Raw genomic sequence first — 26,564 nt, forward strand, 5'->3', positions numbered from 1 at the left:
GTTCAAAAGAATCAGCAATTAAAATGAAGCGCATCCTAGTAGTCCTGGAAAATAACAGAAATATGTCTCAGGTTCTGGATTATATTTTGCTACGATAACTATAACAAGTCCTGCCCTTTAGTTACCCTTCTGGCTGTTAGAGCAAGAATAAATATTGTTTTTGGAAATGCCTGAGTTTTTTACAATGAATAAAAAATGTTATTATTATTTAAGTATCATATTCTCCAATGGTAAATAGGAGTCAGGCACAATGTAGAGATTCAGTAAATGTTAAATGAATAAATGATCGGTGTCTTGTATGAACTTCTCCTTGCCAAAGCTTTCTCTTTGAGTCCCTATAAACTACTAGTACTTTGGGCAAGAGGAAGGCGGGGGAGAGAGAGAGAGAGATATGTGTGTGTGTTTGTGCATGAGTGCATGTGGCAGTGTGGCGGGGGAGATGTTGCCTCTTTTTCACAATATGATCATTTCCTTCTCTCTTTTAGGCATATTACTGATGCCACACTTGCCATTGTGAAAGGAGAGACAGTTCCACTTGATGTCTTGCAGATCAAGGTAAATCTTTTCATCACATATTGAAAAAACTGTGAAAGTAATACTCACTTACATTTTAAAGAAAATAAACTGTAGCAGTTCAAATGAGATCATAATGAAAACAATAGTTGCTCTTCCATTCCTACCCCAAGTATTAGTCCCCAGAGAAAATTAATTTTACCTGTTAATTCTAGTTGTTATTACTAATATGCTTTTGTTCCTATTTTTAAAATGTGGCTAAAAACATAATATTTACCATTGTAGTCATTTTTAAGTATACAGTTCAGTAGTGTTAAGTATACTTAACTACTTTTTTTTTTTTTTTTTTTTTGAGACGGAGTCTTGGTCTGTCACCCAGGCTGGAGTGCAGTGGCACAATCTCAGATCACTGCAACCTCTGCCTCCCGAGTTTAAGCAATTCTCCTGTCTCAGCGTCCCAAGTAGCTGAAGTTACAGGCACCCACCTCCACACCTGGTTAATTTTAACTACTTTTTGATTTATCAGTTTTAGACCTTATCTTTGACCTCTTTGTTTTACAGGCATACCTCATTTTATTACACTTCACCTTATTGCGTTTCACAGATATTGTGCTTTTTACGAATTGAACGTCTGTGGCAACCCTGCCCCAAGCAAGTCTACCAGTGTCATTTTTCCAACAGCACGTGCTCACGTCATGACTCTGTGTCACATTTTGGTAATCCTCATGATACCTCAAACTTTTTCATCATTACTATATTGTTATGGTGATCTGTGATCAGTGATCTTTGATGTTACTATTGTAATTGTTTGGGGCACCATGAATTGTGCCCACATATAATAGCAAACTTAATTAAATGTGTGCGTTGACTGCTCCACCATAGAGCCGTTTCCCTACCTGTCTCTGTTCTCTCTGACACAACAGTATTGAAATTAGGCGAATTAATAACCCTACTGAGCCTCTAAGTGTTCACATAAAGAAGAGACACCTGTCTCTCACTTTAAATCAAAAGCTATAGATGAGGCCAGGCACGGTGGCTCACACCTGTAATTCCAGCACTTTGGGAGGTCGTGGCAGGTGGATCACTTGAGGTCAGGAGTTAAAGACCAGCCTGGCCAACATGGTGAAACCCCATCTTTACTAAAAATACAAAAATTAGCTGGGCATTTAAGAAAAAAAAAAGCTAGGAATAGTTATGCTTAGTAAGAAAGCCATGTTAAAAGTTGAGATAGGCTGAAAACTAGGCCTCAGGCCAAATAGCCAAGTTGTGAATGCAAAGGAAAAGTTCTTGAAGGAACTTATAGTGCTACTACACTGAGCATATGAATGATAAGAAAGTGTGGCCCGGTACAGTGGCTCACACCTGTAATCCCAGCACTTTGGGAGGCCGAGGTGGGTGGATCACCTGACGCTGGGAGTTAGAGACCAGCCTGATCAACATGGAGAAACCCCATCTCTACTAAAAATACAAAATTAGTTGGGTGTGGTGGCGCATGCCTGTAATCTCAGGTACTTGGGAGGCTGAGGCAGGAGAATTGCTTGAACCCGGGAGCCAAGATCGCGGCATTGCACTCCAGCCTGGGCAATAAGAGCGAAAGTCTGTCTAAAAAAGAAAGAAAGAGAGAAAGAGAGAGAGAGAAGAGAAAAGAGAGAAAAGAAAGAGAAAGCAAGCAGGGGGGGAGGGAGGGAGGGAAGGGGAAGGAAGGAAGGAGGGAAGGAAGAAAGGAAGAAAGAAAGAAATTGAAGTAGCCATATTGCTGATATGGAGAAAGTTTTAGTGGTCTGGATAGAAGACCAAATCAGCCACAACATTCCCTTAAGCCACAGCCTAATCCAGGGCAAGACCCTAACTCTCTTCAATTTTATGAAGGCTAAGTTAAGTGAAGAGGCTGCAGAAGAAATGTTTAAACCTAACAGAGGTTGGTTCATGAGGTTTAAGGAAAGAAGCCCTTCTCCTAACATAAAGTGCAAGGTGGAGCAGCAATTAGCTGATGGAGAAGGTGCTGCAAGTTATCCAGAAGATCTAGCTAAGATGATTGACAGAGGTACCCGTACTAAACAACAGATTTTCAGTGTAGACAAAACAGCCTTTTATTGGAAGAATGTGCCATCTCAGACTTTCATAGCTAGAGACGGGAAGTCAATGGCTGGCTTCAAAGTTTGGGACAGGCTGACTTTCTTGTTAAAAACTACTGCAGCTGGTGACTTTTAAGTTCAAGCCAGTGCTCATTTACCATTCCAAAAGTCCTAGGGCCTTTAAAAATTATGCTGCATCTACTCTGCTTGTGCTGTGTAACTGGAAGAACAAATCCTGGGTGATAGCACATCTGTTTACAGCATAGTTTACTGAATATTTTAGGCCCACTGTTGAGACCCACTGCTCAGGAAAAACAATTCATATCAAAATATTACTGCTTATTAGCAAGCACCTGACCACCCAAGAGCCCCTGATGGACATGTACAAGGAGATTAATGTTTTCTTGCCTGCTAACAGACATTCATCCTGCATCTCACGGATTAAGGAATAATTTCAACTTTCAGGTTTTATTATTTAAGAAATAAATTGTGGACCAAAGGTCATCAATAGATGAACTACAGTCTTGGCAACAAAGTGAGACCCCATCTATAAAAAAAAACTTTGTAAAAAATTAGACTGGCATGGTGGTGTGGGCCGATAGTCCCAGCTGTCATAGATAGTGATTCATCTGATGTATCTGGGCAAAATAAATTGAAAACCTTCTGGAAACAATTCACCATTATAGATGCCATTACAAATATTGATGATTCATGGGAGAAGGTCAAAATAACAGTGTTAACAGAAGTTTGAAAGAAGTTGATTCCAACCCTCATGGATGACTTGAAGGGGTTCAAGATTTCAGTGGAGGAAGGAACTGCAGATGTCGTAGAAATAACAAGAGAACTGGAATTAGAAGTGGAACCTGAAGATGTAATTGAAATGCTACAATCTTGTAAAATTTGAATGAAGAGTTGTTTCTTATGGATGGGCAAAGAAAGTGATTTCTTGAGATGGAATATACTTCTGATGAGGATGCCGTGAACCTTGTTGAAATGACAAAAAGGATTTAAAATATTACATAAACTTAGTTGACAAAGCATTGGCAGGGATTGAGAAGACTGACTCCAACTTTGGGAGAATTTCTGCTGTAAGTCACATGCTATCAAACTGCATATATCCTGCAGATAAATCTTTCATGAAAGGGTGAGTCCGATATTGCAAACTTCATTGCTGTCTTACTTTAAGAAATTGTCCCATCCACCCCAACCTTCAGCAACCACCACCCTGATCAGTCAGCAGCCATCAACATAGAGGCAAGACCCTCCACAGCAAAGAGATTAGGACTTGCTGAAAGCTCAGATAATTGTTAGCATTTTTAAATTTAGCATTTAATGTTAGCATTTTTTTAAGTTAAGGTACATGCTTTTTTTGACGTAATGCTGTTGCACACTCAATAGACTAGTATAATATAAACATACCTTTTATATGCACTGGAAAACCAAAAAGTTCCTGTGACTCATTTTATTGCAATACTCACTTTATTGCAGTGGTCTGGAACCAAACCTGCAACATCTGTGAGATATATAAGAATTGCTCTCTATCTACTCTCAATATAATTGTATTGCTATTTTTAGTTCCTTTATTTTATTTATTTATTTTTTTGAGACAGGATCTCACTCTGTCACCGAGGCTGGAGTGCAGTGGCACGATCATAGCTCATTGCAACCTCCAACTCCTGGGCTCAAGGGATCTTCCTGCTTCAGCCTCCTAAGTAGCTAGGACTACAAACCCACACCACCATGCCTGTCTAATTTTTTACAAAGATTTTTTTGTATAGATGGGGTCTCACTTTGTTGCCCAGGCTGTAGTTCATCTATTGATGACCTTTGGTCCACAAGTAGTTCATCTACCTCATATGGTTGTCTTGAATATTAAAAGAGTTAATAAATATAAACAAATATAAAATAGGATAGTGATTTTTACCTGTGTGTATGGTGGCCACCTCTTCCTCTCATGCCCTCCCAAAGGTGAAACTGTTCTCACATCTCATCACCCTATTAGAGTAGCTTGTCTTTTTTTGAATTCATGTTAGTTGGTCATCTTGCAATCTTAGCTCTCTGATCAGCTTTTTTAAAGTTATGATTTTGTAGATTATCTGGCTTTTTCTCATTTTTAGGGTGGGACAGTGTTCTTTGTACTTTCCTACATGCTAGGTGGGAATAGAATTTCCCATTTTTCTTATTGTGTAATGTTTTCTTACTGATTTATACATGAACTGATGAATTGTATTAGACATATATTTTTTAAAAAGACTTAGAAGCAATGATACCTAATAGCAGTGATGATATTTGGCACCCAGAAGGGGCTTTAAATACCATTCTCAATAAAAATAACCAAGGCTCTGTGAAGGGATGGCTTTCGCAGGGCAATAACAAGGCAAGAAAGTACTCAAAAGCTGATGGAGATATCACAAAAGATGTAGCCTTCAGGTGTCCTACTCGCCAATTTTGGGACTCTTTGAATATTACGAAGAACAATAATGCTGATGAATCATAATGCCTTAAAAATGAAGAATCCATGAGTTTCCAGTGATATTTCAGGATTGCCAGTTTGTAAACGCAGAAAGAATGATAGAAAATCTCCATTTTTAAAATCACCTGTGTAATGATTGAGGTAGAGATCATCAGTGAATACTAAAACCATTGGATAAAAGATTGTTGGTAAACAAAGTCCACAGTCTCAAGAGTATATCAGGTTACTTAATAATTTAAAAGGGAAAATATACTTTGATAGTGGAGAAATCTAGCATATGTTACTTTAACCGAGTGATCAAACTTAACATTGCAAATAATGGATACACTGACGTCATCTGCCTCCCGATGTGATATATTGAGAAGGATATAACATCACTTGTGTATTTTGCTGCACAAAGTATTAACTAACTGAATATAATCATGAATAATTAGACAAATCCAAATTCTAAAAACAAAAATTGGACTCATCAAAAAATGGCAATGTCATGAAATCCAAAAGAAGGTAGACAGTCTGTTCTGGATTAAGGAATACTAAAGAAATAACTAACTGCAGTACAAGAGCCTGAATTGGAAAAACGAGAAATAATGGCAATCCATAAAAGGCATTATTGGAACAATTAGAGACATTTTAGTGTAAACTATATCTTAAATATTATGTATCGATGTTAGATTTCTTGAGAGGGACAGTGGTGTTATGGTTATGTCTGTGTGTGTTCTTGTTCTTAGGAGCTGCATGATGAAATATGTAGTGGTAAAGGGTCATGGGTCTGCAATTTATTAGCAAATTTAACATCACTGGAGAACATATACACACAGATAAAGCTAATATGGAGGAAATGTTGGCAGTTGGTGAATCTAGGTGAAAGGTATAAATGGTGTTCATTGTACTGTTTAAAAATTGTTTTGGTTTGACACTTTTCCAAAATAACTTTGAGGTTAAGAAGGTCCAGTAGCTATTGTCAATTCTTGATCAGCATTCTCTATTAAAAAATAATTTAAATCTTAGAAAACAGGACAGGTATTCTCACTTGGATAGTAGTTACGTAGTGACTCCTTTTTCACCTAAACTCTTATTTTTTTTCTGGAAAGGGCATATTCCTAGGAGGGCAGAGCTGCGAAGTTAAATAACCCTATAAACGGTGAGCCCCATGTTCTTAGATTTGGCCTGAAAATGTACCAGCTACATTCAGGATGAACATCTTATATTCATTCAGGTTCCTTGATATTTATGAATGAAGGGTCCTCACTGTGTCATGATTCCAAACTTCAATCCTAAAAAGTTGCTGTTAGTTACATAGAGCTTGCTATAAGTATATTTACAATTGGCGAACCCATGAGCTTGCCTTTTATTTTCTTTTCTTCTCGTGCACTGATGTCTGGACTCGTCACCATGACCTCACTGATCATGATAAAAGTGATTTAAATTGCAGTTGATCTTTTAGCATATAATAAAGCTAACTTGTTTTCACAACATGGGTTGGCTATGCTGAAATTTCAGCCTAGGAAAGGTACTAGAGATTGTTATCTATGGAGATATTATTTAAAATACTGTTATTACCAAAGGAGGTGGATCAGGATACATCTCTTAATAACTGAGTGATTTATTTTTTCTTACATATGTGTTAGAAGTAATCCATCCCAGAGTATCTGAGATTTAACTGGAAATTCTTGCTGTGCTTTGATTGATTGATTGATTGATTGATTGAGATGGAGTCTCACTCTGTAACTCAGGCTAAAGTGCAGTGGTGCAGTCTTGGCTCACTGCAACCTCCATCTCCCAGATTCAAGCCATTCTCCTGCCTCAGCCTCCTGAGTAACTGGGACTACAGGTACCTGCCACCACACCCAGCTAATTTTTGTATTTTTAGTAGAGACAGGGTTTCACCATATTGATCAGGCTTGTCTTGAACTCCTGGCCTCGTGATACACCCACCTCAGCCTCCCAAAGTGCTGGGATTACAGGCGTGAGCCACCGGGCCCGGCCTGTGCTTATATTTAAATGTCTCTTATCTCCTTTATGTTTTTCTTTGAAATATACTGATTTTGGTGAATTGATGAAACCAGTATCAAATTTACCACAGGCTCTGTGTATTAATGACACAATCCAGAAAGAAAACTCTGAAAATCAGTTTGTAGAAAATGTGGTACAGCAGTCTCTACTCTGGTTTCTGAGGAACCCAACTAAGTTGGATACATTTTCTCTTTTTTCCTTTTTTTCTGAAAATTAATTTCAGAATATGGGGGAAAAGATCATAGAAAAAGCCTTGTACTATAAGCATTATAGCTAAAGCCTGATACCACATTTTTCTTCTTTCAAAGAACAATCCAACCTTATCAATCATATGTCTGATGATTCTCCAAAGATAAATAGTTATTGAAAACAATAATGCCTTCTATTTAGCTTTTAGATTGTTCAATCTGTGTTCACATTTCACTTGAATCTCCCGCTCAGTGAGGAAGTTGAGGGTGAGATTCGTATCCTCCTTTGACAGGTTAGGGAAAAAAGAATCCTTTGATTATGACGAGTTGTGCTGGAGATGTAACTAGAATTGAGATTTCCTTTCTCATAGTCCATTGGTTTTTCCACTTAACTGCTTTGTCCAGGTGGCGTCATACTTGGCACCATTCCATGATTTTTGAAGGGCAGTTTTTTCCATATAGACATCTATAATGCCTGATACTTGACTTTAAAGTAGTTACTGGGAAGGTTTATAGAATTCTTTCTAGCTTTTTCTTTTTGTTTTTTTCAACTAGATTCTTAAGACCCTCCCAACCCAGAACCAATTGAGGCACAGAGGGGAGTTCATGGGGAGTTAGAACCTTTCCCTTTTCCCTGCTCGCCATTCCTGGCTAATTACATGGACTCCTTCTTTTTAGACCCTGGCCTTGATCATTCTCTGAAGATGATGCTTGAAGCTGCTTCAGAACTCCTTTAGAACACCTTCTACTTTCTTTATCTAGGATCCCTGAAATTTCCAGATTAGGCATCTATCTAGTTTATGGGACTTGCTTTCTTTTCGGTGTTCCTTAAGCATTTATTCCAACCTGCTCACTCCATTATTTTCTTCCAGAAACCCTAGGCCATTTTCTCCCAGGGATTTACTCTTTCTAGAGAAGTCTGTGAATTGGGGCAGCACATCTCCTTTGCTGTGAAGATCTGCCTGTGTGCTTGTTTTTGTTTTTGTTTTTGTTTACTGACCCAACCATCTCAAAATTTGACTGCCTACCCAGATCTTTAGTGGGTTAAGATATAGTGGGACTTTGTCTATTGTTGGCTTCTACTTTGTCCATCTGACCTTGCTTACTTTTTCTGTGTTCATGTGTACCCCAACAGGGACTAGTCTCTCCATGGCTGGTCCTCAGGCCTCTTCTGAATCTTGACAGTCCAATGCCCATCTGGAATACTAATTATTCTCTAGATCTGTTCACACATATTCTGCCTTAATTGCCCATTTCCTGTTATCCAGAGCCAGTCTCACCTTTTGCTAGGACACAGCACTCCGCATCAGTGGAACTTTGGGGTCACAAGGCTTTTTATTTAATTCTAATGGAATGTTCCTAAAAATTCTTCCCCCCGAGATGAAGAAAGAGAAAACAGGGTTAGAGGATCAGTCAGCAACTCTCAGTACTTAGCACTTCTTCCCTACACTGCATGCTTTAGAACAGCATTTACCAAGAAATATTAATTATACAAAAATGTCCTCCCAAAGAAGGGTTGCACAGTTGACAACTTAGGAAAGCTGTATATTGTGCTTCCTCCTTTGGAAATGTGTAATGTACATTAACATAGTAAAGACTCGAAGAAGAACTGCAGTAAATGTAACTTGCTTCAAACCAAGTAAGTTTGGTATTTTCCAATTTATTTCACCATGGAAACTTCTGTCATCAGCAGCAGCAGCATCATCCTCCTCAGACATAACACTTGTTAACATGTTATGAAACATTTGGGGAAATGATGCTATACATATATACTGTTATTTCTCTCCCTTAGACTAGAATCACTTTCTTCTCTCCTTTGTCTTCTTTCCAGTTCTTTCCAACCTCCCCTCATCTAGGTACCTTGTTTTTTAATTGCTGGCCAAATAGTGCAAAATTTGCAGTTAGGAGGAATAAGTTTTGAGATCTATAGCACAGCAGGGTGACTATAGTTGATAATAATGTACATTTAAACATAACTAAGAGAATAAACTTCAAATGTCTCACCACAAAAAAGGGTAAGTAAATGAGGTGATGAATATTTAATTAGCTTGATTTAATCATCCCACATTGCATACACATGTAAATCACATTGTACCCCATAAACATATACAAGTGTGATTTATCAATTAAAAATAATAATTTATGTTTTGTTTTAAAATTTATATTTTCCTTGACCATCCATCTCCTTAGCTCCCCCCACCCATTACACAGTTGTACCTACTTCCATGAAACTCAGTAGGTATCTCAATATAAATCAGAAGCCTGGTATATGGAAACTTACCACACTATTATACTTACTTAGCAATTTTGTTAAGGTGAAGGCATTAAGTGGGATTTAATTCAGACAATATTTAGATTCAGTTCTAGATGACAGAATTAAGAGGGACACTGACAAACAACAGAGGGAGCTGGGTAAACATGATAATGAGGCTGTAAAATCATGGCGGAACAACGGAAAGACTAGACGTGTAGCTTGGAGAGCATAAAGGTAGGGAGGAAGTGTGAGCACTTCGAGGCAGGGAGTGTGTTAGTGTGTTCACCTGTGTGTCTGCAATTCCCAGCACCATGCTTGGCTGAGTAGGGGTTCCGTCAGTACTGAGTGGATGAGTGAAAACATATCTGTCTTCAGATACATGAGAGTTGACGTTTGTGAAATTCCAGTGAGGGTAGGGATATTTTTGGCTCACGTAAAAGCTTTATGAGGTTATTCTGTCACCTCATTTTATGATTAAATATAGTAATTTTAAAATTTTATGTATTTATCATAAATTTTATTTACTGTTGGCCACTCACTGCTAGCAGGTGAGGATACAGTGGTGATAGCCCCTTTATACACTCATAGAAGATAATGTAGAGAAGGTTGTTTTAGTAGTAAGCAAAAGATGACCTTGTTTTCAGAGGTAGAAGCCAATGTTCAAAAGTTAAGTGACTTGCCTAGGATCACTTAGGTATTCTGTGAGGATTCTCACTTGAAAACAATTGGTTTACGTTATTATACCATTTTATAAATCTTTAATGATCAGCATGTAACATTCCTAAGAAATAATACAGTCTTTAAATGATCACTTATACTTTGATAAAGTCATCACTTATTACACCCCAAAATTCTGGAGTCATCTTGGACTCCCCCATTCAGGCAGGAAGTCATGTTGGTTCTGTCTTCAAAATATATCCAAAATCAAGCATTTCTTCTTGCCTCTGTTCTTACCACTCTGGTCCCAGCTGCCTTCATCTTTTGTCTGGATCATTCCAGGAGTCCTCTAACTCTTGTCATTCCCTCTCCCCTCGCCTCCCTACGATCTGTTGTCAGCACAACAGCCAGTGTGTGGTCAGGAGTTAGAGCATGTCACTTCTCTGCCCAGAGCCCATCAACAGCTTGCCATCTCTGAATAACACCGAAGTCATTCAAAGTCCTTCAAGGCCAAACAGTCCAGTCCCTGTGACCTCTCTGGCCTCATTTGGATTTCTTATGTACTTCAGGTCTCTATTCAAATGTTACTGTATCATTGATATCCTCCATCACCACCTCCTATTAGCAATCCTGGGCATAGTGGTTCACACCTGTAAGCCCAGAACTTTGGGAGGCTGAGGCAGGTGGATCATCAGAGGTCAGAAGTTGGAGACCATCCTGGTCAACAGGGTGAAACCCCGTCTCTACTAAAAGAATACAAAAATTAGCCAGGCGTGGTGGCGTGCACCTGTAATCCCAGCTACTCAGGAGGCTGAGGCAGGAGAATCACTTGAACCTGGAAGGCAGAGGTTGCAGTCAGCCGAGATCACCCCACTGTACTCCAGCCTGGGGAACAGAGAGATTCTGTCTTAAAAAAAAAATAAAAATAAATAAAATAAATAAATAAATAAATAAAATAAAAAATTCCTCCTTCCCCTCAATGTCTTTGGGCTGTTTTTTCATCGCACTCTCTCTGCTTCCTACTGTTTCTAGCTACTTTATTGTTGGTACATAAAGGAATGATTAGAGAAAAATCTTTTTCCTTACCATTCCCTCTTGGTTGCTGATGCCCCTGTGCTGGCTGTCTTATGGGTTCATGTGTGAATTCTTTGGGATTCCTCCCCATGGCATACATAGTTTTCTGATGTTAGAGATCTGTTCTAGCTCCACCTTTTTCAACTTCCTGCAGAGAGCATCCAGGCTTCGCTCTCTCCACAGCTTCTGACTGCTTGGATACTATCATCCCTGGGCTAGGCTCTTAGATGGGATACTGTCAAGATGACTCAAAGGCCTGTTATCTTCCACAGTATCCACTAGGCACCCAGAAAACAAATATGTCCTTGCTGTACCAGCCAGTGAGTTGCTGCACGTTCTCCTTTTTTCTCTGCCATTTCTCTCTGGTTCTCTTGTCCCTTGCTAAAGCAGGTACAGAGAGTGAAAATGCAAGTCTACTGCACCTGCAGATCCTCGACAAAGGGATGAGAGGCCAGCGTCCTTCCCTTGCAGGCTTCTTTTATTGTGTTTGATTGTCGTAGAAATCTCTTTGATTCTCCTAGTCATTCCAAAGCAAATGATTTGCTTTTGGCATAGTGGAAATGGGAGTGAAACTGGTGTTGGGGGAAGCACTCTTTCCCTTGCGGAGGAGACAGCATGCTTTCTCTAGGCAGCGACTTGCACTGCCAAGGATTTACCTCCAGTTGCTACTCTTCTGCTTGCACTGGCTGTGATGGGAATTGAGCTGGTTCTGCCCGCTTTTAGCAACTTCTGTGGAGTCTTCTGTAGCATTTGGTGGCTCTCTTTAGAGTGTGGGGGCACTGGGTGCCTGTCAATTTTCAGCTTTTAGACTTTAGATGAAATTCTGAGCTACAGGAAAAATTCCATTTAGAATCCTGGTACCTAGATTATTGATAATTTTTAAGGAAGATTCAGGGTGGAGTATAAACTCTTAGAGACATTGGCTGTATTGTGTATTTTTTCTATATGTTGCTTAATTCACTGATTTATTAGAAATTCACTGATTATAATATGCAGTATTTGGCCATAAAACATTGGACTAACACCAAATCACTTTTTATTTTGACTTTTTCTAACACATATTTGACTGTATTTTCAGATATTCAGGTGAAACAGGATTCTGATCTGACTTGAGAGCTCTTGACCCTATAAGGAAAATGCAGGCTTAAATTATCTTTGTCTTGGACAAGTACAGGAAAGAAATTCTAGCTGACCTGACTACTGATTGGTTCAAGAAGTAACATAGTACCCCCAAATTTACAGTCCAAAGTATGACAGTATGTTCCCCTGCCAGCAGATTCATGAGACCTGATGTGTAAAACTTCCCTTCATTTACAGTGTGGCTTATTCAAGTATTTTTACTGAGCACTCACAGGGTTAATGTCTTTAATGTTTGAGCAGACGTTTTAGAATTTTGGTTTGATGAAAAGTAGGCCATGAACATTTGCTGAGTACTTACATGTAAAGAGTTCCAAGTGACTGATTGTAATCATGAATTTAAATGAAATGTCTTTAACTTCCAGGGTGAAAAGGAACAGCCTGTGTTTGCAATGACTGGCCTTCGATGGGGATCTTTCAGAGATGCTGGCGTCAAAGTTAGCAAGTAAAGGATTACTATATTGATGTGTGATTTTTTTAAAAAAAATCTTATTCTGTCCCTGCCTTTCAGGTTTTAACTCACAGAGATCTTCTGGGAATAAATTTGGTGGGCCTTGAGGTTGAATTATGTGTGAATAATGGAGGTAGGAACAATCAGGTAGAGGTTTATGTCCTATATGCAGAAAGGCTGGGGAAGGTTGCAGCTTCCTCAACACTAGCTGGGCAGTAGCTGAAGAAGAGAAGGGTGTGTCTCTATTTTTAGGCACAATATTTGAGCATAGGTTAGGCTCAAGCTAGGCTGTAGGGAGAACTGGATTGCCTGTCATTCTGCAGCTGCTTAGCGGGCTACCAAGTGGAAGGGACTGCCTGGAGTACAGCCTTACGGGGCTGTTGCAGTCGGACGACTTTTCCTGAGAGGTATGTTTGTGAAGGCCTCGCAGATTGGGAGACCACAGGCCGCTGCTCTTAGAGGAGGAAGAAAGGCGGCGCCTGGCTGTGCCGTGAGGTGGGAGAAACAGGCCTGTTGAGGAGCTGATGAGGGCCAGCACTGGCTTTTCATGGGAATTGACTTATTTTTGGAGAATCCATTGTGTGCAATGAAACTCTTGGCTTGGAGAGAGGGTGTGTTGTGTTCCATCTGCTGTGGAGAGGTAAAGTTAGGCAAGGGCTTGCTGAGCAGGACTAAAGGGGACACCGTGTGAGATTTGCTTCATACCTGGTGGGTGGTATTTTCTCTTTACCTTTTCTTAAAATCGAGGGCTTACAGTTTGAGTATAGTTTAAATGAATTGTGGCTGATCTCACACATAGCTCTCAAGAAATTGCTCTTTCACTTGATAGGCCAGCCTGCCATGCTTTTTTTTTTTTTTTTTTTTACAGAAATTTCTCTCACTTGTTTCACTTTATTATTCTTGCTAATGAGATTCCTGACAGTGCAATGTCAAAAGAGAGACATTACCATATTATATTAGACGTTGCATTCTGAAGTATTTCACATCTTTTTATTTGCAAGTGTGCCATGATTATAGGGTTCCACAAATTACCTTGTGTTTGATCTGAAATCTCAAATCCAGCAGCTCACCAAGAGAAACTGCTTAGCTTTCCCTAAAAAAGTCTGGTTAGGACAAATTGCTTTCCAAAATGTGTTAAGCAACAGTAAAGCACAGTACAGGTCAACACTTTTAGGGCTACTTTATATACTTGCCCCATATCTTGATTGGTTTCTGAACAAAGAATGTTAAAATTCTGATTGTCATTACGTGCTGCCTGGGCTAGGCCCATCCACTGAGTTGCTCTTTGTATTAAGAAAGAAATGGTAAAGATAGGAGAAATCATTTCCTAGCTGGCTATAGAAGACTACAAAGACAGTGGCAAAATGTACTATTGGCAGAGATGAAGGAAACTGAGGAATATGTAGAAGGTAACTGCCTGAGTTGAGATGACCTTCTACTTGACTAACTAGGGAAAGAAGCAAACTATAAAGTAAATTTAAAAAAAAATAACAAAAAATCAGATGATCAGGGCCTCATTAGTAGTAGCACAATATCAACCTGAATAATCATTTAGAATGTTTCTGCATTCCCTCTTGGATTATATCTAAGCTCTTTGTCTGTTATTCCAGGCCCAACTTACTCTGTCATCACCCCTAATTATGAAATTATGCATCTTTACTTCTAAGCTTTTCCCTCTTTCTCTGGCTGTTATCCTGTTTCCCATACTCTAAGTTTTGTACCCTGACTTTATTCTGTGCCATTCATTTTATAAGCATGGCTGCTCCAATGATTTTAGGCCCTTAATGATTTTTTGTCTCTCTTTGATTCCCCTTACCAATAAGCAGTGATCGGTTTATGCTTTTCTATATAGTCATTCATTGTTTGCTTTTACTTATTTGGGTCTTATTTTCTCAAATCATAAGCTCCCAAAGTGGGAAATTTATACTTTATATTTCTTCTGTTTCCTCCACATTCATAGTGGATGCTAAATAAATGTATATGATCAGAATCAATAGAGAGCAGTTAATGTTGAGTGATTTGTTAACAGAGATAAGTTTTAAGAGAAGAATCTACTTTATGCCATTTTCTAATTCTGATTAGGTGTCTTCCTCTCTCCAGTAGCTTTTATGTATTTAGCAATAAGCAATAGATTCTCGTTATTCCCAGATGTAACATTTGCCATTTTAAAGCTGTATAACATGAGTAATGTGAAATTATGCTGGCTTACACTTTTTAATTGAGTGTGCATATGTGCATTTGTTTGTGAGAGAGGACATGGTGTACAGGATCTAGTCATTTAGCTTGGGATCAGCACATCAGAGCATGCAGTGTTTGCATCTTCGTGTGGCTGTATCATCCTTTACTCATAGCCCTTTTGAATGTACACTTGACCCGTTGTATCCATAGATGTAAACAAATGCAGATAGAAAATATTTAGGGAAAAAAATATTCTACAAAATTCCAAAAAGCAAAACTGGAATTGGCTGCACACTGAGCACTGTGTTGAATCCGTGCAAATAAAGTGATGTGTAGGCATTGTATTAAGTGTTATAAGCAATGTAGAGATGATTTAAAATATACAAGAGAATGTACATAGATTATGTGCTAACATGCCATTTTCTATCAGGGACTTGAACATCTGCAGACTTTGGACTGAGGGACAACTGTATACCGAACTGTATGCTATGGCTTAAAGGATGTGTTTAAAGGATGTTGTGAATTTAGTGACTCAGGGAGCCTGGTTATATATCTCTCATAAATTGCAAGGATCTTTACTGTATAACTAACTAATTACATATAACTTGACAAGGCATCGAAATGTGGATTTAAAATTGGATGTAATACTCTTTTATACTAAGCCATAACCTCCTAGCTACCAGAATAGCCACTCATAGCAGAGATGTAATTCTAATATATTGTCTGCCATGAATGGTATCTATCACATGATAGTTCTTTTGATATTCTTATCAGATTTTTATCTTGGTCTTTTCACAGGTACTGGTATCTTGGGCCTCTAAAAATCAAAGCAGCCCACTTTTTCAGCACTCTTAAGGTAAATGTGATTTACAATGTAGATATTTGCTGTGTTATTTTGTTGTTTCTCTGTAATGCATATATTTGGTATATTTTTTTAATTCCTTGCTACAGATGAATGTGGCATGCTTCAACACTAAAACAGGGCATGTTTGATTAAATGTAAATACAGAAAGCATTCCTGTTTTGATAAGCAATCACCCCTCATCTACCAACTCATTCCCTCTACTTCCAAACCCATATTTAATCTCTTGTTAGCATTCTAATTCCCTTTGCTATTAATTCACTCTCTTGCCAGACAGACCTTGAACATAATGCCATATGTCCCACTGATTATTTGTATGCTTGTCTATGTCAGTACCTGGAAATGAATTGAAGATTTGCATCTGAATATGTAATATCTAATTGTAAAGGTTTGTGTTTATATCAGTAGGTTTCAAACTATACTAGCTAAGTATGGGTGGTGGTGACTGTATTGGAGATTACAGGTATGGAACATTTCCATTATCAGAAAAAGTTTTGTTGGGCAGTGCTACTCTGTATGATACAATAGAAAATACTGGCATAGAGAAAAGCCTAACAACTTTTATTAGTGAAAATGCTAATAGAAAAGTCATCTTTAACTGTGGACTACAGACTATATTCAGCTTTTATGCAAATCAAAATGGTATATTCACAGTTTGGCTGGCCAGTCTGAAAATTGGCAGATGGGGTTGGAATGTAGTGAGAAGTTTGGTTCTAATGTTAATATTCAGAGTGATTGAGTGTTTTTCTAATTATAAAAGTAATACATGTGGAAACATAGCTTCCTTTACCTTTTAAACTTTTGGAAAACATAGCTTCCTTTACCTTTTAAAAAAATTCTGGCTGGATTAAAAAATTAAATGTAAAACCCTAAAATCACTAGACTACTAGAAGTAAATGTATATAATTTTAAAAATTAACTTGGCAGGGCAAGGTCTTTATATACCAAGGGCAAACTGGATTAGTAAAATTGGTTATTCCTCGAGGGAATAATTTCATTGGTGGAGTTCTGAGCGCATTTAGGAAGAAACAGAGTAGCTACATATTTAAATGGAATGTAAACTGTTTCCACCGTTTATTCAGCAAACAGTTGTTGATGTATGCTTGGGATACAAAGTCAAATGAGACAGGGTTCCTGCCCTCAGTAGAAGTATTCATATGCTGGGAGGGAAGTGTAAGTAAATCAGCAGTTAGGCCAGTGCTGTGAGAGACAGATAGAAAGACTAAGACGGGAGCAGAGAGGACGGGCATCTAAATCTAATGAGGGTCAGGAAATCTTCCCAGGGGAGGTGACACTTACACTAAATTTTGAAACATTTAAAGGCTGTGTGAAGTCACAGTGATGTGACATGGCCCTTAATTATGATTAATGCAGTAAAATGGCAGGAAGTGAAGCCAGTGGGTTAGGTAAGGGCAGGTTATGGCGAGTTTTGATGTGCAATTTGACTTTTATCCTTAAAGCAATGGGGAGTTATTGAGTCTTAAGCAGAGGCATGACATGAGCAGATTTGCATTTTAGAAAAATTGTTTTTTTCTAAACAGAAAAACAGATAGGATGTAGGTAGCTCAAGTCAAGGACATTAGATAGAAGATTGTTAAAGTAGTCAGGTAGGAAGTAACGTATAGACTAAGGAGATAACAGTGAGTATTGACAGTAGAAGACGGATTAAAGAACTGTTAAGTTAGAACCTTAAAAGTCAGAAGAATATAGGATTATCAGATTTCTGGTATGAGGGAATAGAGTTTGGTAATTGGAGTTTTCCACTGATGTTGATAATACTAGAGTAAAGAGTAAATCAAGTTTGTGAAGAGAGATGAAATTTTCAGTTTAATCTATGTAGAGTTAACATACCTGTGGTACAGACAAGCAAAGATACAATTGTGATTTAGGTCTGGAATTCAGCAGAGAGGTCTGGACTACAGAAACAGATTCAAATGTCGTAAGTGTGTGAGCGGTGTTGAAACCATGGGTTGGGTGAAATTACCATTCAGTACAGAGGGCCGGGAATATCCCTAAGGGACATAAACATTTAAAGAACTACCAAAAATGACTGAGAAGTGCTAAGAGAAAATGCAGGAGAGAATACTAACATAGAAGCCAATAGAAGAGAGAATTTCAAGAGAAAAGTAAGAGTTTCAAGAAGCAAAAGCAAAGACTTTAAATATACAGACAAGAGAGTATCCATCGAATTTGGCAGCCTCCAAAAGCTGGGCAGCCTCCAAACTGTGGTGGCTGAAGCCAGGTTGAAGAAAGTGAAGACATAAAAGTGATGTAAAGAAGTGGAGATGGCAAGGACAGGCTACTCCTTCAAGAAACCTGACTTTGAAGAGAAGGAGATAGGGAAGGCAAAAGCTGAAAGAAACATGGGATCAATATGGAGTTTTTAAAAGTGGAGAATATCCATGTGTTTCTAGACTGAAGAAAAAGAAAAGAATGTGAGGAGGTGAGGAGAAGGGAGACAGAAAGCATGACTGAATTGGCAAAATCCAAGAGCAGGTAGAAGGGTGTGGGATCCAGAGTCCTGGATTGTCCCTGACAGGAGAAGGGACACCTTTTTTCATTGATACAGGAGAGGAGTAAAGGGTAGGTCCAGATGAAAATGAGATTAGAGAAAGTTAAGGTATTCTCACTGACGTCCCTGATATTCTCACTGAAGTATAGGAAGCAGTCATCCTGTCAGAAAGGCGGTGGGTAGTGGTATGGGGGATTCTGAAGAAAGATGAATGGAGGAGGAGGCTTAGGATTATCAAGTAGCATTGAAGACCTGAGGCTAATGATTTGTAGACACGAATGCTCTTTTGGGTGACTGCTTTTCCCTGTATTAATACTCAGCAGGAATATCATTTTCTCCTCTAGTAATACTTAGCCATGATGTAAGAGTGCAGGAACTTAGTGACAAGGCTGATCCAGAATTAGGGCTTTCTAGGACATATTGTAGAAGAATAAAGACACAGGAGGGCCTGGAGTAAGTGGAAAAAGAAAGCGATTGAAAGTAATTGACTATCAGTTTGGCACTGAGGGAAAATGAGTGGTCAGGGAGTAGAATCCTCAATGTGATTGAAAACTTGGGGCAGTTAGGTCTTCAGAGGCCCACAATAAAACCCCTCTCTTCCTCTTTTTACTTTGAACCAAGGTATGAAAACAAATGCAGGAACTAGGCAGATGAAGATCAAAACATCAGCTTTATAAATGTCAGCAGGAGTGGAGGACAGAGCACAGACACGTGGTCTCTATCTGATCTCCTAATACTGTGAACTGAAGGTATCCATTGAAACAGCTCCTTCAGGGCAGAGACCACCACAAGAAGCTAATTTTCACCACATGAAAATTAGAAGAAGCAGTGAATGTTTGAGACAAGGACAGCTGCTGTCAGAGAGAAAGGAAGGGGCTGGATCCATGCATTGGTCCTTCTAGACTTGGGGAGGAGTAAGGGGTGGAGTGAGAGAAGCCAGTGTTGCTACTGTTTTGTAATTCACCACCTGGAAACTTGAGAACAGGGAAGCATTTCACCCTAAGAGACACAATGGGCACAAAAGAATCAACCAGAAGAATATGGGATGTGATTAGAGGGTAGGATCTCAGAGTTTTAGATTTCCAAAGTGAAATAGTTCTGGGTGACATTAGGGGCCAGGATGTGGCCATGGAAATGGGTGGATGTGGTGAACTGGAGGTGATGTCAAGGGCTGAGAGGCTAGGGTATGGTTTTAATTATTCATGCAGTCAGGATGTGATCCAGGATGACACTGGACTTGGGATGCCAGGACTCAGAAGACAAAAAAAAAAAAAAAAATTAGAATGTGAGGGTGATGGGCTTTGAAGCAGAAGTGAGAAGCCTTGGGCTGGATTGTGAGCCTGGGCTAAACCATTCTGTCCTGTGTGTGGAATAAGATTCCAGAAGTGAGGTAGGTACTTGATGCAACTGGATTTCCTCAGTTTCATTTTGCATCACCATCTGTAAGCCAAAGATGAATTTATTATGGATGACCCTGTGTTCATTCACCCTCTTTTTGGACAAGTGTAAATGGTGATGGTTAGTCCATTTTAGGGGGAGCAGTGGAGGCAGTACTTGCTGAATTCATGGTTTTTAAGATCTAGCTTTAAGAGGAAAAGAAAGCTTGAGGATTCCATGCTCCAAATTAGCATTCCATCCAGTGAGAGGAGATTATTAATTCACTTGCTAGCAGGTATAAAGAGACAAATAAATAACCTTTACTGAGAGAAACTCCCAGAGTGGAATTGTATATGCATAAGAAAATTTTCTCTCTCCACATTAAAAGGAGTGGCCTCAGACTCATCAAGCCTCTATCTCATACATGGGACCTACAGAGAGACCTCCCAGTGAACCAGAGGAGACCCCTGTACAAAGACCTTCTTTGTACAGGAGAATATTACGAAGGCTTGCATCCTACTGGGCACAACCACAGGATGGTGAGCAATGTGGCGACTGAAGATTGGAGGGCCCTGGTCAGTTTAGGAGTGCCCTAAAGTAGACCTCCAAAATCAGTTTTAGAGACTTAACTAGAGCAGGAGAAGCCTTTCAGGAATCACTGACTTGATCCTTCTGTGTGCCATCAGAGCATGCTCAAGCAACGTGCCATCAATGGGCATAGCAGTCTCTGTGCACAGTCTTTCTGTTAATGTGACTGCTTTTGGTAGTGATGTTTTAGGCACAGAGATGCCATTTTTATCTCTATGTATAAGAAGCATGAAATAAATAAAGAGTCAGCAGAAAGGTTTGAGACACTGAGCTGAGCAGCTAGCAGCTAGCCGTCCGTGGTGGGTGGGTAAATGTTAATGGAAGAAACTGACCTGTATCTAATGGATTCCCGCAGCCCTTTCCCAAAAGGTGAGCCCAGAGGTCTGGAAAGATGTGCAGCTGTCCACCATTGAACTGTCCATCACAACACGGAACAATCAGCTTGACCCAACAGTAAGTGTGCTTTTTTATTAGAAAAGCATTTGGTACCTAAGAAAAGTGACAACAGCTATAGAATGCTCCCACTAATTCAGTTATTTTTATTTTTACCCTGTGGAGATAGAGAGGGCAGGGTCAGGGGAAAGAGGATACGGTGTGCCTTTAAGGAATAACAGCAATGAGGAGAAGCTGCCACCTGCAGGAGTGGCATAAATGCTTCTGGAGCTCTGATCACATGTTCTGCTCATTGCTTAATTGGCATTCAGAGAACTTAGGGCAAAAGGGCTTTAGAAATGCAAATTAACTATTCCTATTTGTCACTGGAAAAAAATTGTGGAATTTTTACTTGAGTAAATATCCACGATTTTTGTGACTGTACTAAATATGTCAAATTAGATCCTCAGGAGAAAAATACCCACACACATACACCTGTATCTATATCTACATATGATTTATTTAGGCCCAATCTATAGGTATGCACTATCCCATATGGTAGCTATTAGCCACATGTGGTTAGTTAAATTTAAATTAATTAGAATTAAATAAAATGTAAAACTTAGTTCCTAAGTCACACTCACCACATTTCAAGTGCCCAACAGCCATATGTGGCTAGTAGCCACCATATTGGAAATCACAGGTATACAGCCTGTCTGTCAGTGCAGAAGGTTCTGTTGGGTGGTCCTGCTATAGAAAATACACCCAAAAGTATAGAAATAAAGCAGGCATTGGCAAACTGGTCTGCCACCTGTTTTGTATAGCCCAGAAGCCAAGAATCTTCTAATTTTAAATGATGCAAAGAAAATCAAAAGAAGAATAATTTTTGTGAACAGAAAAATATGTAAAATTCAAGTTTCAGTATCCATAAATAAAGTTTTATTGGAGCACAGCCATATTCATTCACAAATATATTGTCTGTGGCTGCCTTTGTGCTACAGGGGAGAGCTGAGTAGTTGTGACAGCTTGTATGGCCCAAAGCCTAAAATGTTTATTATCTGGTCACTTACAGAAAAAGTTTACTGACCCTGGTATAGAGAAAACCTTGGTAATTTATATTAATGAGAATACCAATAGGAAAGTAATTGTTAACTGTGGACTAATTACATTCAGCTTTTATGCAAATTAGTCTGTTCACAGTTGTCTAGGCCAGTCTGAAAATTAGCAGATGGAGTTGGAATGTCGTGAAAAGTTTGATTCCAATATTAATAGAGTGATAAGTTTGATTCTAATATTAATATTCAGAGTATTGAGTTGTTTTCTAATTATGAAAATCATACATGTCCATTGCAAAACATTTAGAAAACATAGCTCCCTTCATCCTATAAAAAAATCTAGTTTGATTAAAGAACTAAATGTAAAATAATAAAATGATTAAAGTATTAGGGTAAACGGCACATGTTTATACCTATGTAACAAGGCTGCACATCCTGTGTATGTACCCCCGAACTTAAAATAGAAGTTTGAAGTTAAAAAAAGTATTAGGGTAAAATCTAAGTGATTATCAGTATAAACTTAAGGAAGACAAAGCCTTTCTAAGCATGACATTTAAGGCAAAAATCATACTGATGCATTTGTCTTTTCATTTAAAAAGACATTCTAAACTTTTAAATGACATATTGGGAAAAGTATTATCATGTGATAGACCAGGAATTCACTTTTCTTGTAATAAGCTCTTAGGATAAAGCAATAAGAAATGGGCAAAGGACTAATATAAAAAGTGAGCAAGGGGTAAGAATAGAAAATTCATAAAAGAAATAAGCATTTGGAAAACTAGCTTAGATTTGCTGACTATTTACTACGTGCTAGGCACTGTCCTAAGAATTTCACATAATATGTAATCCTTATAGGTATGTTATCTTTATCTGCATTTTTGTAGGTAAGGAAACAGAGTGATTTCGGCAAAGAAATGCAAATTAAAATAGTAACATTGAATTGTCATGACTAAAAAGCATGTTATAGATTAAAAGCTTGCTGGTGTGTGTTTGTGATGGGAATATAAATTGGAACATCCTATCTCAGCAACTGGGTATAGTATCTATGAAGTGTCTAAAATATATGCATACCTTTGGCCCTATTAACTGTATTTCTAGGAATTTATCCTACTGAAAATAATCTGATGACTATATAATGTAAGCAGTCCTTTTTTACATAATGGAAATCTGAAAAACACTGGTGAAAGTGGATATATGAATGCTAAAACAAAACAAAACAAAACAAAAATTCTGTTCCAGAGGAATTTAAAATAGAAAGATAAAATTTCTGATTATACATCTCCTTTATACCAAATCTTTAATAATATGTGTTCCGAGTATTTTGTTCATGTTCTTTACCATTGTTCTTTTCTCTGATGACTGAGTACCAGTGAATGGATTGAGTTCAGTGAGTATGTGATGGCGATCAAGGTTAGCCACACTCACAATGCCAAGTGCTTTTTATCTTTGTGCCTATTATAAAAGTATACGATACTGTGCTGCTTATCACTAGTAGTAGCAAATTCATTTCTTTTTTGCACAATTCTTTATAAAAATAAAAGCAAATACAATACAATAAAGGCAATGTAGCTGCCGTGTAATAGCTCAAAATGTTCACTTATTAAAACTAGTATATTCAGTGTATGAAAGAAGCTGTAGGAGTGTAGAATGTGTGAAAATTAGGATCTCTTATACAACTATGCTCACTGTATTTATAATAGTAAATATTTGTAATGAACTAATCAGACTGAATAAATTTTGCTACATTTATTAAAAATCATGTCTATTTTATATATGTATTATTTTCTATCTATTGACATGGGACAAAGGTGAAAAGATTTGCAACATAGTTCCATTTTTCTTTCAAAAGGAAATACCCCCACTTATAAGTGAGTTTTGTGAATGATGGAGGTAAAGCTCCAATTTTATGTTCTTTCCAAATAGAAAGTTGGTGCCAGTTATCCAAGCACCATTTATTGAAATCTCCATTTTCCCCCACTGATCTTCAACAGATCTCTGCCGTACATCATGTCTATATACATGTAAATGTTTCTAGTCTCTTTCTTCTATTGTTGTTCCATTTTCTCATACTTATATTAATACTCTGCTTCTCTTAATTATTACAGTTTTATAATAAGTTCTATGTTTTTCTTTTTTTTTAAACAGTCTCCTGGCTATTCTTAGCTCATTTGAGTTCTATGAATATTTTAGAATGTTTATTAAATTCCACATAGAAATGTTATAATATTGATCTCACTGCATTGTACCCATAGATCAATTTGGAGAGAAATGACATTTCTACAATATTGACTCCTCTCGCATATGAACGGGGTGTATCTCTTCATTTGTTTAGGTCTTCAATGTCTTTCAATGAAGTTTTATAGTTTTCTCTAGAATATCCTGTCTTTTGCTGGATATATTCCCAGTTATCTTAATTTTTATGCTATCTAAATAATATCTCTTAAAAATGGACATATAATTGACTTTTTATATCAATGCTGAATCAGCAAACTAATTAAGTTATTATTAATTATTCTAACTTTCTTTCAATGAATTCTTTCAAATTTTCTATAGATTTATGAAAATTTGGCCAATGTCATGGCCAATGCAAATAGTGCAAGTTTTGTTTTCTCTCTTCAAATACTTATCCTTACAATCCTTCATTTTACTTAGAGCACTGGCTAGGACCTCAGTACATGGTTGAGTAGAAGCAGCAATAACAGGAGTCCCCATCGTCTTTCTTATTTCTGATTTAGAGAGAAAGTCTTCATTGCTTCATTCTTGTATTTAATGTGTTTTCTTTTTTTATAGATACCCTTTATCAGATTAAGGAAGTTCCTTTCTATTCCCAGTTTGCTAACCGTTTTTATCTTTCATGTTAAATATCTTAGATATTTAATTTTATCAAGTATTCTTCCAGCATCTATTGAGATAATAAAGTTTCCTCATTTAATCTGTCAAAGCAATAAAATGAATTGATTTTTGAATGCTAACGTGAGACTTTTGGCCAAGATGGAGCAAAAAGCACCAGCTTTATACCTTAAACACCTTAAACGTTGGACAAAATCTATGAAACAACTGTATGAGACATTGGTATGAGACAAGCAGCATAGGACAGTGAGTCCAGAGAGCAGGCAATGGAACACGGTGAGCCTGACGCTTGCCTCAGCTGACTGCTGGAGAGAGGCCACTGCCTGTGGAGAGGGAGCCCACACAGCCCATGGGCCCCCTGAGTTGAGGGGCCTTTGAGAATTCTGAGAAATCAAGACAGCTAGAATTGCAAGGCAGGATACAAGAAAGCCACATGGAGAGGAGAGCTGCACCCAGAACCAAGCTAGAAGTTTATGGAGGTTTCCTCTGGAATCTTCAGCTGAGTACTGACAGTTGCATGCATGTGAGAAACCACCACCTGAGATGGAGGCTGAGTTAGCAATGAGTCTCGGGAGCGTCAGTCCTCTCACAAAGCCAGGAATAGTTCATGTTCGAACCAATTAAGAGTAGAAAATCCTCTTCAGACATGGGGCATTGGGTAATGTCCTCAGAAAGGTATTGCCTCACTAGTGAGTCAAAATTAATTCTAGACTAAAGGCTGCCCTGTTCCCTGTTAACAAAGCTAAAGGCTCACCTCCAAAGAACCACAGTTTCTTTATAGGTAACTTAACTGTGCTTCCAGAACAAAGCTTTAGAACAGGGGTCAGCAAAGGACAGCCCACAGGCCCGACTATCCTGCTGCCTGTATTTATACAGCCTTGAAGCTAACAATATATTTTTTTTTTGAGACGGAGTCTCGCTCTGTCACCTGGGCTAGAGTGCAGTGGCCGGATCTCAGCTCACTGCAAGCTCCGCCTCCCGGGTTTACGCCATTCTCCTGCCTCAGCCTCCCAAGTACCTGGGAAGCTAACGATATTTTTTACATTTTTAAATAATTGAAAAAAATCAAGAGTATTTTTCTGTTATGTGTGGAAATTGTCTTCAAATTTCAGTGTCTGTAAGTCAAATTTTACTGGAACACAAGCACGCTAATTCATTTGAGTGCAGTCTCTGGCTGCTTTCAGCCACTATGGCTGGGTTGAATAGCTGAGAGAGACCTCATGGTCTGCAAGCCTTCAGTGTTCACGCTCTGGCTCTTTACCGAAAATGTTTCCCGACCCTGTTCTAGCTGAAGCGTGGCTCTCCCCTGGGCTCTGCCTTTCCCACAGCCTTTAAGCAGTGGCTGTGTTTTCTTTCTTTTCCTCCCCTTGTATGCCGGGCCTGGTGACTGGTGACTGGTGGTTGTCCTCCTGTCTCGTCACTGCTTTAACCCATTCTTCCTCCTCCTCTCTAACTCTCCCCCCAGCCCCGCCTCTCAGTGTCTTATTGTCAGAGCAGATCATTGCTCCTGGGAGATCCTGAACCCTGGGCCATTCTTACACATTTATCTATAATGTTAATTCCTAGCCCACTGTCTCCCTCTCCAATACTACTCCTGTCTTAATTCTCAACACGGCAGCCAGAGTGATCCTATTGAAATGAAGCCAGAACATATTTCCCTCCTTAGAACCCTCCAGTGGCTCTCTGCTTCATTCAGCCTAAAAGCCAGCTTCCTCACCATGGTCTATGAGGCTCTGCTGATGTAGCTCCTCTCTTCCCTCTGTCTTCCTCACTGTTGTCCCTATCACTCGCTCTGCTCCAGCCACACGGGCTTCCTTGCTGTTCTGTGCTGTCAGGCATGTTCCCCCACCACCGCCTGAAGGCCTCTGCCCCAGTAATTCCCCTTGCATGGATTGCTCATCCGCGGATTAGGGGTTCTCAAAGGCCCGTCCTTAG

The 26,564-nt window shown here is 38.7% G+C and overlaps 1 protein-coding gene across 2 annotated transcripts in view; it reads left to right on the forward strand.

Moving 5' to 3' along the window:
* AGK (acylglycerol kinase) overlaps positions 1-26,564 on the forward strand; it is a 117,461-nt gene that overhangs the window by 83,106 nt on the left and 7,791 nt on the right. For both annotated transcript variants that reach the window (XM_011941301.1, XM_011941300.1), the window contains 5 exons: positions 486-555; positions 12,750-12,829; positions 15,812-15,869; positions 20,153-20,303; positions 20,708-20,805. In XM_011941301.1, coding sequence (XP_011796691.1) covers positions 486-555; positions 12,750-12,829; positions 15,812-15,869; positions 20,153-20,303; positions 20,708-20,805 — 457 coding nt within the window. The remainder of the gene's footprint in view (positions 1-485; positions 556-12,749; positions 12,830-15,811; positions 15,870-20,152; positions 20,304-20,707; positions 20,806-26,564) is intronic.

Source organism: Colobus angolensis, unplaced genomic scaffold (assembly GCF_000951035.1).
Source record: "Colobus angolensis palliatus isolate OR3802 unplaced genomic scaffold, Cang.pa_1.0 Scaffold2, whole genome shotgun sequence".
In the NCBI taxonomy this organism is placed as follows: domain Eukaryota; kingdom Metazoa; phylum Chordata; class Mammalia; order Primates; family Cercopithecidae; genus Colobus; species Colobus angolensis.